Source organism: Balaenoptera physalus, assembly GCF_965194825.1.
Source record: "Balaenoptera physalus genome assembly, chromosome: 7".
Lineage (NCBI taxonomy): Eukaryota > Metazoa > Chordata > Mammalia > Artiodactyla > Balaenopteridae > Balaenoptera > Balaenoptera physalus.
This window is the reverse complement of record NC_138886.1, coordinates 5,090,039-5,107,595: the sequence shown is the minus strand read 5'-3', so window position 1 is coordinate 5,107,595 and position 17,557 is coordinate 5,090,039. Positions and strand designations below refer to the sequence as shown.

General features: G+C 57.1%; 1 protein-coding gene across 21 annotated transcripts in view; it reads left to right on the top strand.

The window, feature by feature from the left end:
- The window catches only part of PRRC2B (proline rich coiled-coil 2B), an 87,726-nt gene extending 70,635 nt beyond the window's left edge, over positions 1-17,091 (top strand). For 4 of the 21 annotated variants that reach the window (XM_082468078.1, XM_082468083.1, XM_082468067.1 and 1 more), the window contains 13 exons: positions 148-336; positions 483-680; positions 1,089-1,175; positions 1,900-2,004; positions 2,161-2,353; positions 3,142-3,239; positions 4,174-4,301; positions 4,795-5,035; positions 7,804-7,983; positions 8,581-8,672; positions 9,316-9,381; positions 11,215-11,296; positions 12,540-17,091. In XM_082468078.1, coding sequence (XP_082324204.1) covers positions 148-336; positions 483-680; positions 1,089-1,175; positions 1,900-2,004; positions 2,161-2,353; positions 3,142-3,239; positions 4,174-4,301; positions 4,795-5,035; positions 7,804-7,983; positions 8,581-8,672; positions 9,316-9,381; positions 11,215-11,296; positions 12,540-12,674 — 1,794 coding nt within the window. In that variant the 3' untranslated portion in view covers positions 12,675-17,091. The other 17 variants (XM_082468084.1, XM_082468082.1, XM_082468068.1 and 14 more) reach the window with 13 other exon arrangements.
- The last annotated feature ends 466 nt before the right edge of the window (positions 17,092-17,557 follow it).

The following is a 17,557-nucleotide window of genomic DNA, read 5'->3' as shown; positions in this document are numbered from 1 at the left end:
GCGCAGCGGGTTTGTGGTCTCTGTGCAGGGCCCACGCGTGCCTGTGATGATGGGCTTGGGCCGGGGACGTGTCGTGCCGCCCAGTCTCACTCTGCAGGCAGGCAGGCGGAGAGGGGATGGGCTCTGACCCTCCTGTGTCCTGCACAGCAGGGCTTTAAGAGCAGCCAGGGAGACAGCGGCGTTGACCTGAGCGCCGAGTCTCGGGAGTCCTCAGCGACCTCCTCGCAGCGCAGCTCCCCGTACGGCACTCTGAAACCCGAGGAGGTGAGCGGGCCCGGCCTGGAGCCCAAGGCCGATGGCCACAAGGAGCAGACTCAGAAGCAGTCGGAGCCGAAGGTAACCTGGCAGTCTGGCTCTCCGGGGCCGGGCTGGGCGGAAGGGCTGGTGTCTTTTGTCTTCTTCCCCGACTCCCGGTGCCTTGGAAGCTGGAGATCAGGGTCATTCCAGGCTGTGCGTCTCAGCCTCTCTGCTTTTCCATCAAGGATTCCGAACAAGGCTCGGGACAGAGCAAGGAGCACAGACCAGGACCCATCGGCAATGAGCGGTCTCTGAAAAACAGGAAGGGCTCCGAGGGGGCTGAGCGGCTGCAAGGGGCTGTGGTCCCCCCTGTTAATGGGGTGGAGATTCACGTGGACTCCGTGCTGCCAGTGCCTCCCATTGAATTTGGAGTCAATCCAAAGGTGAGGCTTTGATTTGTTTTCTTCTACCTGTGGCCCGCCCCCCACCCCCCACCCCCCGCCTTTGATGCTTGTTAGGGTGGGCTCCTAGAAGGAGCGGGGACATGGGCACTGGCAGTGCTCCAGGGGAGCGTGGCGGGTGGCTTTGCAGGTGAAGAGGTGCTGTGAGCTGCTTTCTCGGTCTCCCTGCTGACACCAGGCAGGTTCTCAGGCCGAGCAGGGAGCCGGGCAGAGAGAAGCGGGGGGCCTCCTTTCTCGGGGGCCATCGGGAAACATCTGGCCATCTTGCTCATGTGGTGAATGCTGCTTGGTGGGTTTTTGAGTTGCTGAGATGGCAGATCACATTAATGTGTGTCTCTGACAGAAGGTGAGCCATGGTGACTCCTGTGGGCTTTGCTCCTTTTTTTCCAGGACTCTGATTTCAGCTTGCAGCCCGCTTCTGCCTCTGGTCCCGCGGGGAATCCAGTTGTCAAACTTCAGGACGCGTTGGCCAGTAACGTAAGTCTGTGCTTCCACCTCCAGCTCTGTCGTCCCCGTGCCAGCAGGCCCCGGGCAAAAAGAGCAAGAGCCTCGTGAGGTGTTCCGAAACCAGAGGGGGCGAACTAGCCATGGCTCTGGGGTTGGGCGGACATGGTTTGAGCCCTGATGCTGTCTCTAGCTACTTACGCGTCCTTGAGCAAGTTGTTCCACGCTCTGGTTTTGTGAGCTTAAAATGGGATAGTGTAACTCCTGAGGTCTGGTTTATTTGGCACTTTGTGATTTAAAACCTCCCAGGTTCTGTGGTCGCACATGTTTGAGAATGCTGTGCTCAACAGGTTTCTTTACTCTGCAGTTTCTCACAATCCCTGTATCATGCTGATGGGTGCTGGGCACTGCAGGAGGAGGGCCTAGCGGTTGCATTTCCGAACATGTGTCACCAGGATCTCTTTTTCACAGTTTTGGGGGAGGGGGCTGAGACAGGACCTGGTATCTCCATGCCGTGTAGTGGTGCCTGCGTGCGGGCAGCCAGCCGTGTTTATGTTGCCAAAACACGGCGGCCCCGCTGGAGGGCTCGGGGTGCGGGGATGAGGGTGGCTCTCCACGGCCTTCTTTCGAGAGAATCGGTGGAGGCAGCTATTTGCAGGGGTCTCGAGTGCACACGACCAAAACGGAAGGTGTGTTTGGACACGTCGTCTCGCTTTCTCTGGGCCTGTCAGTGTTCCGTGGTCTCCTTCCCCTTCAGGCTGGGTTGGCACAGAGTATTCCCATCCTCCGGCGCGATCATCACATCCAGAGGGCCATCGGCCTCTCCCAGATGTCCTTCCCCACCGCCGACCTCACTCTGAAGGTAACACTGGCCCTGAGCAAGGCGGGGCCACCCGGTGCCTTGGCTTGTGAAGGGGCAGGAGCGGGCAGCCCCGCCCTCCCTCCCCGGGCTTAGCTTGTGCTGTCCGCTGCCTCCCGGACGGTGATTTTCGTCTTCCCCACCTCCTTGCTTCCGAAGATGGAGTCTGCGCGCAAGGCCTGGGAAAACTCGCCCAGTTTGCCGGAGCAGAGCTCCCCAGCAGGCGCTGGCTCGGGCCTGCAGCCGCCGTCCTCCGGGGCAGCCTCCAGCGGGGTCAGCTACAGCTCCTTCGGCGGGGTCTCCATGCCCCCCATGCCCGTGGCCTCGGTCGCACCTTCTGCGTCTCTTCCAGGTACCTCCCCCGCGAGCCAGCTCAGGGAGCCTCCTCCATTCACTCGAGAGAAAGGCTGAATTCGCAGCCCTGAGCGCCACCCCTGCCTTGACTTAAGGAGTGTGTAGAGGGGGGCGCGTTCTAGGCTGGGGGTCGTAGCTTCCCACGTGCTCAGGTCACCTGCTTCCTAGGCTGGGAAGCAGGACCGTGCGACTTTGGTTTGGTGAGGCTCTTCCGCCTCCTGGAGAGGGGACTGATCAGAGACTTGGCTTTGGGTCAGACCGTGTCGCATGAGAAGCTCTCTGAGCTGTGCCCCCTCCTCCGTGACATAACACAGGGTGATGGTGGCCATGGGTGGGGTCGCCACGCCAATGAGACGAGCTCACGTCTGGGAAGTGCTTTGTATCAGCTGAGCCCAATTTTATCCTGTCACCGTCCTCGTCACTGTGTTGGTGCCCCAAGGGAGCCTGTGGGGATTTTGAGGTCTGGCTGCCAGAGTCTCAGTGATGTAATTCCAATAGATCCTTCTGACCCTCCACTGTGGACTCAATAGCAGGGAGATGAAGAGGAAGGTGACTGAGAGACCAAGGCAGCCTTCCTTTATAATGAACCCCCCGGCCCCCACGTGCGGGGCAGTGGGTGAACGGGTGAGCTGGGGAAGGCAGGCTGCAGCCAGCCCCTCCTCCTGGGCGCTGGGCCGTGCAGGGGCACAGGCTCAGCCGTGCACACTCCCTCCTCCCACTGATTCCCAGGACCTTCTGGAACAGTGAGACTTGATCCCGTTTCTCCCCCTCGGGTTCTGTTTCCAGGCAACCACCTGCCACCTCTCTACCTGGATGGCCATGTGTTTGCAAGTCAGCCCCGGCTGGTTCCTCAGACGATACCTCAGCAGCAGAGTTACCAACAGGTGATGACGGCGAGCCAGGTGGCCCCGCGGGGGTGGGGGAAGGGGTGCAGCACACGGCGTAATTACCTTCTTCATTATTTGTTCGTGGTGTGTCTCATTTTTTGTACCCCTCACGTTAATGCTCAGTACCTGGCATGTATGGCAGCCAGTCAGTATTTACTGGATGAGTGCACGAGAGACAAGGAGGAGGAATGGAGCTGAGTGCTCCAGACTCTGCTTAGTTTTCCCTTCTCGAAGCTCTCCTGTGCCCTAGCTGGGGAATTCACTGAAACGGAATTCTCTTTGGTGATCAGGTATCCTTCTGATGAAGAGAAGAAAGGCCTAGACTCCCAGGCATGGATGCGTTAGAAAGAGGTAGTTGTAGAAGCGAGCAGGTGTTTGTTTTTATGCAGAATTGGCATAATTTCTGTGCCGCGAGGGGATGCTTTTTGGAAGTCTTCCTCCTGAAGCTGGTGCTGGGCCTTCCTAATCGTCCTGCAGCCCCACCAACCTGTGTGCCCGCACAGACCAGGATGAAGTGCCGTTTTGGGGACGGAGGACTTGGCCTGTCCTGATCTCTGTTCATAACATATTCTTAAGTATTCTGTTGTTTGGTTTTGCAAGATCTTGCTCTTCGTGTAACTGGATCATACTGCACGTATTATTCTTCATGCACATTTTCCATCCACCGTTGGCGTTTCTGAAACCCACCTCTGTTGATACGTGTAGCTAGTGTTCCCACCACTGTACAGAATCCAGTATAGGGATGTGCCCTGGTTTGGGATTGCTGCCAGTTTTCTGCTTTCTCCCAAGAGTGAAGGAAGCACAGGCAGGACATGAGTTTGCATTGTGGGCGGTGTTGGCTGCCCGTGGAGAAGGGCGGGCGGGGGTGGGAGGCGGGCGTGAGCGTCAGCCTGGAGGGCAGCGCGGTGATGGCCTGGCTCCCCGTCCACAGGCTGCCGCTGCCCAGCAGATCCCAATTTCCCTTCACACGTCTCTGCAAGCTCAAGCCCAGCTCGGACTGAGGGGTGGGCTCCCCGTCTCCCAGTCTCAGGAGATCTTCAGCTCCTTACAGCCCTTCAGGTGAGATGCCAGGGCTTGGGGGGCTGGCATCTCGCAACAGGGGTTTCAGCCTTCCCAGCCTGTGGGCCTTTTCCCTTTGCCGGCTGCTGCTCTGCGCTCCCCTGCTTTGGGGCGGGTGTGAGGGTGAGCTGCGCTGTGGCAGAGCTGTGGCCCGGCCTTGTCCTTTCTCTCCGTGTCCTCCGGCCCCCTGCCTGCTCTACCTCCTTGCTGCATCTCGCTGCCTCTGGCCCACTCTTTCAGTGTCTCCTGTCCTGTGCTGTCTGTTTAATCCAGTGACGCTCAAACCGTGGTCCCTAGACCAGCAGCACCGTCTAGGAGCTTGTTTAAGTGCAAGTTCTCAGGACCCACCCCAGACCTTCTGAGTCAGAATCCCTGGGGGTGAGCCGACAGCCTGTGTTGGAGCGAGCCCTCGGGGGATTCTGAGGCGTGCCCACATGTGAGATCAGCTGGTGCAGTCGTGCACCTGCCCCGACCGTCTGTCTGGCTTTTGCAGATCTCAGGTGTACATGCACCCCAGCCTGTCACCGCCCAGCACCATGATCCTCTCCGGAGGCACAGCCTTGAAGCCCCCCTACTCGGCGTTCCCAGGCATGCAACCCTTAGAGATGGTGAAGCCCCAGTCCGGCTCGCCCTACCAGCCCATGAGTGGAAACCAAGCCCTGGTCTACGAGGGCCAGCTCGGCCAGGCCGCCGGGCTCGGCGCCTCCCAGATGTTGGACTCCCAGCTCCCACAGGTCAGGAATTCACTCACTCCCACCTCAAAACACTAGGTCTCTTTTCTTCATGATCGTTTCCCCTTTTACCTGCCTCGTGATGCCCACTGACTTACATGCTGCTTGTAGCCACTGCCACTGGTCCTTGGGCTGCCAGGCCAGGGCCAGCTCCTCCACCTCTTGTGAATAGTCCCGAGACCTGGCTTTCCCCGAGAGCGAGGGCGCTGCTTCTCCTGCAGCCTCCCCCCGTCCTGCTGTGGCCTTGGGGGTGGCTGCGTGTCTCCTCTGCGTGCACACTCGTGCTTCTAGGCCACTCTCCCCGCCTGCTCCTCACACTCTGGCTTTGGAGCCCCCCCCCCAACCCCCCATAGACTGTGCCTCCACTGGCCCCTGTGTGCTGCGAGCGCCACGTTGCTGAACCCGTGTCCGGTTCCACATCCTCCTCCCCCCGACCCGTGGGCGCATTAGACGGTTCTGAGGGTCACTCCCCTCCTTTGGCCCGTGGCTCAGTCTCCAGCACGTCTCCCGTTGTAGTTCTCAGGGGTTTCGGTGTCTCTGTAGGTGACCTCTCACCCCTAGGTCTCTGCCCCCAGTTCCACGGCCTCACCACCAGTGCCTGCTCGCCTCCAGTCTGGACTGGTCACTGCCAGTAGCTGTACCTCTCCCGTCGTCTCGGGCTGATGGGTCCTACCTGGTCAACACCTCTGACTTTTCTCACTCTCTCCCTCTAGTGACCCACCTTCAACCACCTTTTAATTCTCCCTCCCCCATCCCTGCCCCCCACCCCCTTCAGCAGAGCCCCAGACACCCTCCTTGCCTTTTTTGTTTTTTTGACCGCGCCGTGGCACGCAGGATCTTAGTTCCCCAACCAGGGATTGAACCCGTGCCCCCTGCAGTAGAAGCGTGGAGTCCTAACCACTGGACCGCCAGGGAAGTCCCCCGCTCCTTGTCATTTGCACTCAGCTCCGCCCCACCCCTCCCTCCCTGTGCTCACCTGGGTTAAACCCTGGCCTGCCTCAGCCCAGCTTCCTGAGACTGGAGGGAAACCGACCCCGTCAGACTGGATTCAGGTTAAATACAGCCACCCTCTGGAAAGCCAACGTTTGGGCACCTCCCCACCCTCCTCATTGCCTTCTCCCCCACCGTGATTTTGCATCCTGTGTAGCCAAAGAAATGAGTCGTAACAAGGAAAAGAGAACATCTGCAAGCTCCCAGCGCCACGTCTCTGAGCCTGCGAGGGGCCCTGGGGTGAGAGCGGGCAGCCCATCCTCTCCACCCACCTGGGAGCTGCCCCAGCTAGCGTCCTCTTCCCGCCATCAGCACGTAGAGGTGCTGCAGTGCTGCCCTCTGGCTGTGAGGGTCCCTTCCGCCACATCCCCAGGCAGCCCGGTCTTTCCTCGTTTTTTAAGAAACAGACGCTTCTTTAGGGACACCGGTAGATTCCACGTTACTGAACCTGACGGTTCTTCACCCTCCTCCTGCTGACCCGTCAGTAGCATTTGACCCAGTGGTCACTCCTTCCCCCGACTCACGCTCTCTGGGTTCCGAGGACACTGCTCCTGGTTTTTCTTCCACCTCCCTGAGGCCTCTTCCCGGTCTCCTTTGCTGTTTCCCCCTTGCCTCCCCAGCCAGTAAGTCGCTGTGCCTTCTGCGCTCCGTCTTCGGGCCTCTTTCTAGACCTGTGGCTCTAAGCCTCACCCAAATCCAGCACTTCCCAGTTCTCCCGAGTTTCTGTCTCCTGGACCTGAACTCAGAGCCAGTGGGCTGCCCACCGTCTCTGCTCATGTCCGGCGTGGGTCATCCCTGGATCCCTGCTGCCGCCGCGCCCCCGCTGATTCGTCACATCCCGTCAGCCCTACCTTTGAAAAGTGTTCAGAGTCTCTGGCCCTTTCCCTTGCCCTCCACCCATCCCTGCCCAGCTCGTGCTCTCGGCTGCCAGTTTGTTCTCAGCACAGCAGCCAGGGCGCCTCTTTAAGACTCACGTCAGCTCACACACCGCACCCCGAGCCGGCGCTCCAGAAACGCTGTGCCATCCTTACCTTCTTCCCGCACCCAGCTGTGCGCAAGGAGGGGCCCGGGCCTTGAGGTCTGGCTGCCCCACGTCTCAGTGATGCACTTCCAATAGGTCCTTCTGATCCTCCACTGTGGACTCACTAGCAGGGAGATGAAGAGGAAGGTGACCGAGAGACCACAGGTGGCCCACCCGCCCCGTCCCGAGGGTCTCCTGGCCCACCTCCTTCCCTTCTCGCACCTCGCTCTGGACTTCAGGGTAACAGGCTTCAGAAGGCTCCAAGACTGCAGGAGCCCTAAACCCCAGACCCCAGTTGTTTTCTGTCACCTTCGGAGGCAGAGCATGAAGTAGTCTTGCCTTTTTGTGCTGCAAAAAGGGGCACAAGGATACCCTTCCTGTCTAGCTCCCGTCTTTTGGGACTCGCTTGGACACTGCTTCCTGGGAAGGCTTCTAGACCTTCCTGACCTTTCTCCCCGCCCCCCGCCCCCCAACATGCACACGGGGTTTGCCGCCCGCCTTCCGCACTCGACACCCGTAGCTGTCCTGCTCATTTTCTAGCCGTCCGAGTTATTTTCTCACCACCTCAGGCTTGCCCCCACCACTGAGAGTATGAAGTCCAGGGTGATCTGCTGTGCTCTACCCAGATCTGTCCTACTGTGTGAAGGCCTTGCTTCCTTTGATCTGGAATGAGAACGTGAAGTGTGGCGCGCGGTTGCGCTCGGATGCGTGTGTGAACGGCGGTTTGTGGCCTCCTCCCCTGACTGTCCCTGTTGTCCAGCAGCTGACGATGCCGCTGCCTGGCTCCCAGCTGCCTCTGCCTCGGTACGGCTCTGGGCAGCAGCCCCTGCTCCTGCCGCAGTCCATCCAGCTGCCACAGGGGCAGAGCCTCTCTGTCGGGGCCCCCCGAAGAATGCTCCCACCCGGGTCCCAGCCTTCGGTCCTTAACACCAGCAGAGAGGTGAGGATGACTCCGTCCTGCTGTGGCCCTGGGGTGGGGTGGGGCTCCCGGGGTGGGGCTCCCGTCTCGGGGACCCTTTCTGGCCAGTCAGCAGCCACTATCGCGGGGAAGGGTGCCGGCGGTCTGGGACGCAGGCTCCGGGCCTCGCCAGACCACTGGTGGCCCACTCGTTGCCGAGTTCTCTCGGTCCCGTGGCAGGAAGCCCTGGTCACGTGTCACTAGCAGCGTGAACAGGCCTGGGTGAGCAGAGCGGGGAGGAAGGTGCCTGCGGCTGAGGTCTGGGGGGGCCGAAGTCCTTGCCAGCTCCCGGGGTTCTGCAGAGGGTGGCCTCCGGGGCAGAGAGGGCACGTTCACCGCGGCCAGTGCTCAGGGGTGGCGCACAGTCTGCCCTCCCACCTGCACAAAGGGAACAAACACACGTGGTCGTTCCTGCCTCCAGCCTGCACCGGAAGGCCAGGCGTGCACGCTCCTTGACGAGATGCCTGTCTGTCCTGAAGCCCTCGTGGCCCCCACTGGCTCTGCCCAGGGTGGTTGGTGGCGGGGGCAGCTGTCCCCAGGGCGCTCCAGTGACAGCCCATCGCTCCCCGGTGTCTTTAGTCTTCTCAGATGGAGATGAAGGGCTTCCACTTTGCCGACAGTAAACAGAATGTTTCTTCAGGAGGCTCCATGCCATCACCGCAGACCTACAGGTAAAGAGACGCCCTGGGGGTCGGATGCTCACAGCTGAGCCCTCGCTGTGGAATTGTGGGCCCAGGGAGAGCCAGCGCGAGGGCACTGAGGCTGGGTCACCTTTGTCAGCCCGTGTGTCACCCTGAAGTTCCAGTGCTGGGACACAGGAGACTCAGGAACTCTGGGGCGTGGTTTTGCTTTTAATCATAATCATAAAATGTTCTGGTATGGGAGAACTTTCTGGAAAGGCAGGGAAAGGAAAAGCTAATGTTATAATAGCGTCAGGACAGACCCTGGCTACTAACAGCTTTCTCACCAGATTTTTTTAAAAAGATTCACTGGCAGAGAGGGCAGATACCCTTGGGGGGGGGGCGGGGTTTCCTTTCCTGGGGCCACATGTCCCTTGAATGGCCTTGTGTCCCCACCAGGGCTTGCTGCTGCTGGGCTCGTAGGGCGTGAGATGTACCTTCTTTGCCTTCTCGGGATCTGTCTCCGCCTCCAGTAACTGTCCCGGGTCCCTTGGCTGGATTCAGAGGGGGCTTTGTATCAGTCCTGATGTTGAGTTACAGTTGACCCTTGAACAACGCAGGGGTTAGGGGCGCTGACCCCCCATGCAGTTGAAAATCCAAGTATAACTTTACATTTAGCCCTTCGTGTCCACAGTTCCATATCCGAGGATTCAACCAACTGCAGATCGTGTAGTACGTGCTTACTGAAAAGAATCCACGTGTAAGTGGACCCATGCAGTTCAAACCCGTGATGCTCAAGGGTCAGCAGGACTCAGCGTGTTAGAAAGCCAGGGAGCGTCGGCTTCTGATGGCTCTCTCACCCGCGGAGAAGCGTGCGGCTGGGGAGGCAGCACACGGCGCTGGGCCCGAGGGTTGGCACAGTCGACTCTTGTTACGTGTGGGAGATTCCTCCTGTCTGCACACGAGTGAAACAGGTGTGCGTGCCCCGCAGTGCCCTGCGCGAGGCTGCCGGCGTGGCTGAGGGCAAGGTCGCCCGCACGGCCGCCCGCCCTGCCCCGTCGCGCTCAGAGTGTTGAGGGCGAGTCCTGCTCCGTCACGTCAGGCCATACTCCAGCTGCATTTCCCGAGAGAGGGCTTTTTGTGAATTTTCCCCCGTGTCATTATCTTTCCTGTTCTTATTTTCACTCTCTTGGCTTGACTTGACTTTTGTTTTGCTTTCCAACCATTTTTTTCACATAGGCCAAAATAACAGACCTGTTAGAAATATACACGGACAGTAGCACCAAACAATGAGTGTGATTTGGAAGGAAAAAGGAAGCTTCAAGCATAAAGAGAGGCTGTCGTTCCCCTGCTGCCCCAGGCAGGTTTTAGCCTCATCCGGCTGCAGAGCCTTCCTCACAGACAAATCCAGAAAGGGACGCTCACATAACAAGAGTCGCCTGTGTCCATTCACTGTAGGAATGGCAGCAGCAGCTTTATTCTTTGGAGAATATTTAGAAAATATAAGCCTTAATTAGTAGCCTTTGTATTGTTGGTGTCTTTGTGGGGTTGGGAAAATTGGTATATTTTTACAGTGCAGTGTTGCCTAAATTTTCTGGAAACAGGGCTTCTGAGGCATGCCCTGTCAAAAAAGCGTTCCCTGGTCAGATACTTGGGGGGCGTGCATGCCCAAGAGGGCTTGTTAGGGAGTCGGGGTGCACCTCAGCATAGGGCCTGAGCAGCCCCCTGGCCCTCAGGGGGTAGTCCTGTTGAACTTTGCACACATAACTACTTCACGATTTTTGACCCCAGAATCTTTTTTCCACATAGCACCTGATTAACATCCCTGGGAGCTAGTTGTCTGGTCAGTGGAACACATTTAGAAAGATGTTCTACATTTTTGTTACTTTTGGTATCTCTCTTTACCACCCCTACCCTCCACCCCGCAAGTGAAGACTGGAAAGATACTCAGCATAACTCACGTATCAGGTTTGTTTGTTTGTTTGTTTGGGTTTTTTTTTTTTGGCTGCGCTGTGCGGCTTGCAGGATCTTAGTTCCCCGACCAGGGATCGAACCTAGGCCCCCGCAGTGGAAGTGCCAAGACGTAACCTCTGGACCGCTAGGGAATTCCCTTTTTTTTTTTTTTTTGAAGTCTAAACTCCTGTTGGAGTTAAAGTTCATTTTTGTTTCTTTCTTAATTTTTTTTTTTTGCTGTGCCACACGGCTTGCGGGATCTTAGTCCCCTACCAGGGATTGAACCTGGGTCCACGGCAGTAAAAGCACCAAGTCGTAACCACTGGACCGCCAGGGAATTCCCTCATGTGTCAGGTTAATAGACCTTTTGTCTGGAGCATCATGTTGGTCTAGACCCTCCAAACCTGAGAGACAGTTGGTGTCCGTCTGTCGTCTTAACCGGTCAGTGTCTGCCCGTGGTGGGGACCTGGCCTCTGCCCCTCAGGTGTGTCCCCATGAGCTGGGTTGGAGGTGCCAGGGCCCAGTGGCGACACCCTCGCCCCCTGCGCTCTGGCTGTCTGGGTCTGTTTCCTCTGTTGGAGGCTTGACTCCGTTTCCGTGGTGACGCGTGTGTTCTCACCCCCTCCTTTGGTTTTTTCAGGCCTAGCTCTGCTAGCCCCAGTGGGAAGCCCTCTGGATCAGCAGTTAACATGGGCTCTGTGCAGGGACACTACGTTCAACAGGTAGAAGATGGCTTTCCAGACCCTCCAGCCCCGGACGCTTAGGCCCGTCTCCAAGTGCCAAAAGAGGAGGGACTGTCCAGCCGTTTGCGTGCTCCTCTTAGAAAGAGAGATGTGCCCTGGCGCTTAGAGCGTGGCGTGGGAGCCGGGGAGCCCGAGTCCCCCCTGGAGGAGGCACTTCTCCTCTTGACGGGCGTCTGGGTCCTTCCTTGTCCGCAGAGAAGGGAGGGTGCGGGTTCCTCTGAGGAGGTGATGCCGGAAGGTGGACTCTCCCTCCGCGGCCATTGGGCTGTGAAGGCACTGGGGCTCGTGGGTCAGCTCTAGAAGCCGGGGGTGTGCGTGCGTGCGCGTGCGTGCCTGGCGTGTGTGCCTGCGCGTGCTGGCCTCGTAAGTGCTGTGTCTCGTCCTCGTCTTGGCCGGGTGGGATCCAGATGGAATGACGTTTCCCTGTTTTATAACGAGACGGATCTCTCGGCGTCTTTGCCTTCAGCGTGATTCTCTTCACTCCTCTAAAATGTGACCAGGCTCCAGAGCTCAGACACGTCAGGCGGGGGATGTTAGTAAAACAGCACTCCTGGATGGTGGAGGTGGAAGCTTGATTGTTCATTTCACGTCTCCTAACTTGGTTCCCCGAGGGTCGCTCTTTGAGTTGCTTGGACTGAGCTTCTAGAGCTTTCTTCAGAGCTCCCCCCACTGTATGAGGGGCCGAAGGCAGGCTGCTCACTCTGCGACACACCTCACTGTGCGGAGCTGCAGAGTAACGGGACCCTGACCGCGACTCTGGAGGTCGAACTAGGGGCTTGGGGAAAGGTTTCCTCACCGTGGGAGTCGGGGAGGGTGGAAGGTCTGGGAGACCAAGTTGGGCGAGAGGCCCTGCGCCCCCTCAGCACAGTCGGGAGCTCTGAGGGGCGTGGGGTGCACTGATGTGAAAAGGTCCCTCCAAGCGGCCTTGGGTGTGCCGCCTGCAGAGGCCCCTGGGCAGTGCAGAATGCTTCCTGGAGGACCCGGGGTCCTCCCGCCGCTCCAAATCACTGCACTCAGCGCCCGTGGGAGGGACCAGAGCAGCCTCATGCCAGCGTCCTTCCCAGGACAGTCACTTCTGAGTTTGGTCCTTCGACCGAAGGATGGGCTTCTTAGGGTGGCTTTCCTCTGACTCAGGAGCAGGAAGCGGGTGGTGGGACCGCGGATCCTGGCAGGTGTGTCTGCATAAGGGTAACTTTCTTTGTCCCCATCCGTCTGTCCAAAGGCAAAACAACGAGTGGATGAAAAGCCCAGCCTGGGAGCCGTGAAGCTGCAGGAGGCCCCCTCAGCCGCTTCCCAGATGAAGCGAACTGGAGCGATCAAGCCCCGGGCAGTGAAGGTGGAGGAGAGCAAGGCCTGAAGATGCTGGGCCTGGCCTGCCCGGAAGGACTGCTGCCCCTCGACCTCGCTGCCACCGGACGCTGGGGAGCCTCCCAGATGGATCCACCGTCCACCGACCTGGCCCGGACTGCGAGATCTCCCTGCTCTCCTCCACTCCTGAAAGCTCCGTTGTCCAACCAGCTTGCACCCGTGGATCTGTGGCATTGACCTGCTTGGCTTTAATACGAAACAAACGAAAAAGCAAATGACTCCATTCCCGCCTCCTTTCCGCCACGACCGTGGAGTGACCGAGCCGTCATGCCGTGCAGATTAACCCCGCCCTCCCCTCCTCATCCTGCTCCTGGCAGCCACGGTGCCCTCCACCGAGCTTCCTTCCCTCCCCGCTTTCCGTCCCCGGGCACGGTGGTCTGGCAGCAGGGCCGTTTTAGTTGAGGCTTTTTGTTTTAAAAAGCAGCTAAAGGTTTTTACAAAAGAGAAAGGAAAAGAAAAACACAAGCTTCGTCTGTAGAGCTGGACTTTTATATGTTCTTTGCCATCCTCTCCTGACCCCTCTTCTGTTCGGTAGTTTCCTTTTAACGTCTCTCCTGTTTAATTTGATACATCACTGCGATACCTTAAGAGATGACTCTTGGGAACGTGCCCTCTCCTGCTCTCTCTCTCTCAGTTGGTTAACCTTTGAGGTTACTTGCAAAAAGAAGTGGTGACTTAAGACACCGCTCCTGAGCTTGGGAAGCGGTGGTGGGAGGGGTGGGGGGAGGTGGGATGGCGTTTCAGTCGGCTTCCAGCCCCTGGCCTGATGACCACAGGGACTTACGGGCAGCCCAGTGAAGCTGACGACGTTTTTAGCATAAGAATTACACAGAATTTCTGTCTTGAACTCTTCAGAACTGGTGGGGACACTGACGGCTGGGCACCTGAGGTGAATCGTGGAGCTAGAAGGCCCTGGCATTTTCCAGTTTGGCCTGGACGGCGCGAACTGGCAGCACGAGCCCCCGTCCGTGTCTGCTTCTGGGGCTCCAGCACCCGTGGGGCCTGATGCTTTCCCACGCGCTCCCTCTCCTCCGGGCTTCCCTCGTCCTTCCTGAGCTGCCTCTGTCTCTCTGGGCCCTCCTGTCCCGCCACCTCTCCCACAGCTCGTCACTGGAAGCCGCGCACTTCCTCTGTGGTGACGGACGCGTGGACGGTTGTCACTAGAGACCGTGCAGTTCATCCGCGCGGCAGTGAGCGCGTGGACGGGGGTCTGGTTGGGTCTGCGACAGGCGTGAGCTCTGGGAGGGCTTCCTTTTCTCCGCTCCCAGCAGCAGACCCAGGCTGTGGGGACAGAGAGGCCTGAGCTGGGCAGTGGGTCTCTTCAAGGACAGAGCAGTGTCCAAGGGGAGGGTGGGTTGCAGGGCTGACGGTGATTCCCAGAACAGCCTGGGTAGCCTCGTAAGTCTGCAGAGCTGCCGTTATCGAAGTCTTTGTGTGAGGCGTTTTATGCTAGGCTTTTGTTTGTTTTTAAGGTAAGCATTAGAAGGAAATCATCCCAAATTCTGTCATTCCAAGGAAAGGCGAGGGGAAATTTGAAGTTTTGCTCACGCTCTCGGGAGTAACTAACCCGCCGTCTACCTGCCGTTGCTGGCGGGTCCAGGGAAGACCTGGCTCGGAGAATGGGCAGTAGGCGATCGGGGGCGTGCCCCACAGAGTACACCCGCAGCGTCGCCACAGGTGTGTGACACTCGGGCAGTGGTTCTAAGCTCTGTCCAGTGTGGAACACGAGGAAAGACGCGCCTTAGGAACCGCCGAAGTCACTTGTTGCTCTTCACTGCTTTAAGGAAGTGGGGGAACAACAGCCTCCTGGCAAACGGTGCAGGGCTCCTCCCCGTGTCGTCTGGGGAGGCCAGTTTTCTCGAAGGATGCTTCACCGCTTGATCGATAGTGTTCAGCACTCCCCTCCTTGCCTCCACCCTCAGGCCTTACTTCTCACTAGCTTGTTGTTTTTTTTCTCCTTCATCCCCTGAATCTTTACTCGGAAGGCCCTTCTTGAAGGGCTGCCCACTGGCTCACCTGCTCTTGTCTCGCTTCCCCTGCGAGTGCCTAGCTGCCGTCCCCGCACCCAGCCGCCCTGACCGAGCTCCTCTCCGCTCCGGCCGCCCCTGCAGAGGCCACACACTCACACTTAGAAACACGGCCAGACCCCTCACACCTAATTCCAGTGCACATTGTCAAAAGGAAAAAAGGCTTTCTCATTTTGAAATTGAACAGGACAGTCCTGGATGCTGTTACAAACTCTCAAGATGTATCCTTCAGGTGAACCTGCCATCAGAGTGACGGTACTTCCTGTTTGAGAAAAAATGAAAATGAAAGGGTCACCTGTTCTCCAGCCCTTTTCTCTACCCCTGTATTACCCCACCCCCACCCCCCAATAAAAACAGAAAACACTAGAATTTATTTATATGTATTGATGTTGTAGGTCTAGGTGAAAAAAAGAAGTAAATGTTTCACTGCTCTATTTATATATAATGTCTGAATTATTCTGTGCAGGAAAGGCCAAGAAATTGCATGTGAAGTTCAGTGCGTTTACCACCTTCGTGTGCCCAAGCTGCAGTCTCTTCCCCGCTGAGATACAGATTTTAAATTGAACGCTGGAGGCAGAGGGCAGGCCTTGGGCCCAACCAACACCCCGTCCCTTCCTTGGTCTGATGAAATGCAGTTTTTAGTGCAGAGTTGTCTTAAGGTGCAATATCTCTCCTCTTTTCATGTGGTTTTAGAGCCAAGCTCAAGGTAATAGGACTTAGGGTCATATTTCGCCTTCAAATCCCCATCCTCAGAGCGCATGTCTATGCAGAGGCCTCCGGCAGGATGCCTTGGGCCTTTGGCGGGAACAGGCGGAGACTAGCCCTTAACCTTTTCTGCTGCTGGGGGTGGGGGTGGGGTGTCAGAGCCTTCTCACTGCGCCTCTGCCTGCTAAAATTACCCTCCCTTCCCATGCTGGCTGCCTTGCCCTGGCCCATTGATGGTGCAGCCCGTTGCTCAGCAACCAGTGGCCCTGCAGTATGTCCCACATCAGTTACTCAGGGGGGTAAAATCCGAGAGTGTGGGTTCATGTATCCTTGTGGCCTTGTCCACCCACTGAAGACTTCTTTGGCATCTGTATTTGGTCTGGTTCTCTTTGCTTCCCCTTTTTAATCAACGTTATTATTGTTTTCAAACTTGGAATTCATACACTTTTGGCTCTGGGTTCCTTCAGGGGGAAAACTAAAGTACGACTATTGCACATTCAGAAGAACTGGTTGGTCCAGTTCCAAAGCCATGGTCATTCCAGCCACTTCTAGGGGATATTGGGGCATCTTGTCGTCAAATAACGGGCATCAGTTCTCTCCAGCTCTGCCCTCGCCCTCCTGTCTTCTGGACCTGCCTTCTGGGATGGTTGATGAGGTTGGTGACTGATGGTCAAGGGCTGAGGAGGCCAAGGGTGTGCACACGAGGGCACGGCCACGCCCAGAACTGGCCTGCCGAGGCAGTGTGTGGCCAACTGCTGAAGCCCCCTCCCTGCTGTGTGGTCCCCCTCCGCCAAGTAGCTGCATGTTGCCTCTCAAATCTGCATTTGTCACATTTCCCTTCCTGCAGAGCTAGCCTAGGTTCGAAGGTCTGTTGGAAATGGCCTTCGGCAACCAAGGACACTAGGGTACTTGTTTGTACTTTGTACTGTTCTGTGATGACTGGGAAATGCAGACTTCCAGAAAGCCGGCTCTTCCTGTTTGAAAAGTGAACTGGACCTAAGACAAACATCACCCGGACAGGAATGGCCCAGCGTTGGGGTCAGACACTCTGTCCCCCAGCTGTGCCTTCCACCGGGACCACCAGCGCATATTTGGCCAGTGATATTACAACCTGCTGTTCACCGTTTCTCCATCCCAGTTAGGTGGTCTCCAAGATGGTACAGTGTCCCTGGGGCCCCATCTTCAGCATGCTACAAAGCCTCGGAGTGGAACTTTCTGTTAAGGCTCTCTGTGGATGACTTTCTTCCATTGTGTAAAGGGGTTACTGTACTCCCAAGCTTTTGACCTCATGCCTTGCATAGTAAAAAGGGTTTGGGTTTTTTGTTGTTGTTCCTGAGAGGGTTGTGTTTTGTTTCCTTTTGTTCTTATTTTGGCCTTTCCTCTCTTTGTCTTTTCATGTAGACCAGATATTTGAAAGGGCAGACGATGGCTAAAGGTGTAACGTGCAGCTTGTTTCTACGTTGTTTGGGGGAGCTTTTACCTTGGATGGGAAATGGAACCGTGGATTCACCAGGCCATGGTGGCACGCTCACCCTTCACCCTTCCCTCCGGTTCAGTACCTGTTGTTTCTCCTTTCAAATATGTGATTGTACTAGCTCTTTCCATACGAAAGAATTCTCCTTATTTAAATAAAAAAAAAAGTAAAAAAAAAAAACAAAACCCACTGAAACTGAACATGCTTTGTCAGGTTGTGTGTCCCTCGACTCTGTCATTTGACCAGAGACTTAGAGATGGAAGAGTTTTCCTTTTACGTGGGAGATAGGAGTGACTGGGCTGAAGTGCCCTACAGCAACGTGAGGGCAAGGAGGGGGTGAAACCCGAGGTTAAGGTGCATCGTCCCAGTGGGTGGGCGTTAGCACTGCCTGCCCCCTGCCCTCCCTCACCCCACGCCCCCCAACTCCCCATGAGAAGTGGGTGGGTCAGAGAAGGTAAGCGTTTGATGTGTCGTGTTTTGTTGCCACTTCTAATGTCCCTTTTCTTTTGCTGCACTTGGGCTTGGAAAGAAGAGCAAGCCAGGCGTGGGCAGTGAAGCATGGAGAGCTTGGATTTGGGTTCAAGCGGTAGTTCTCGGTTCTGCAATCCACTAGCTGTGTGACCTTGGGAAGGACACTTCATTCAGAGTCACAGTTTCCATAATTGT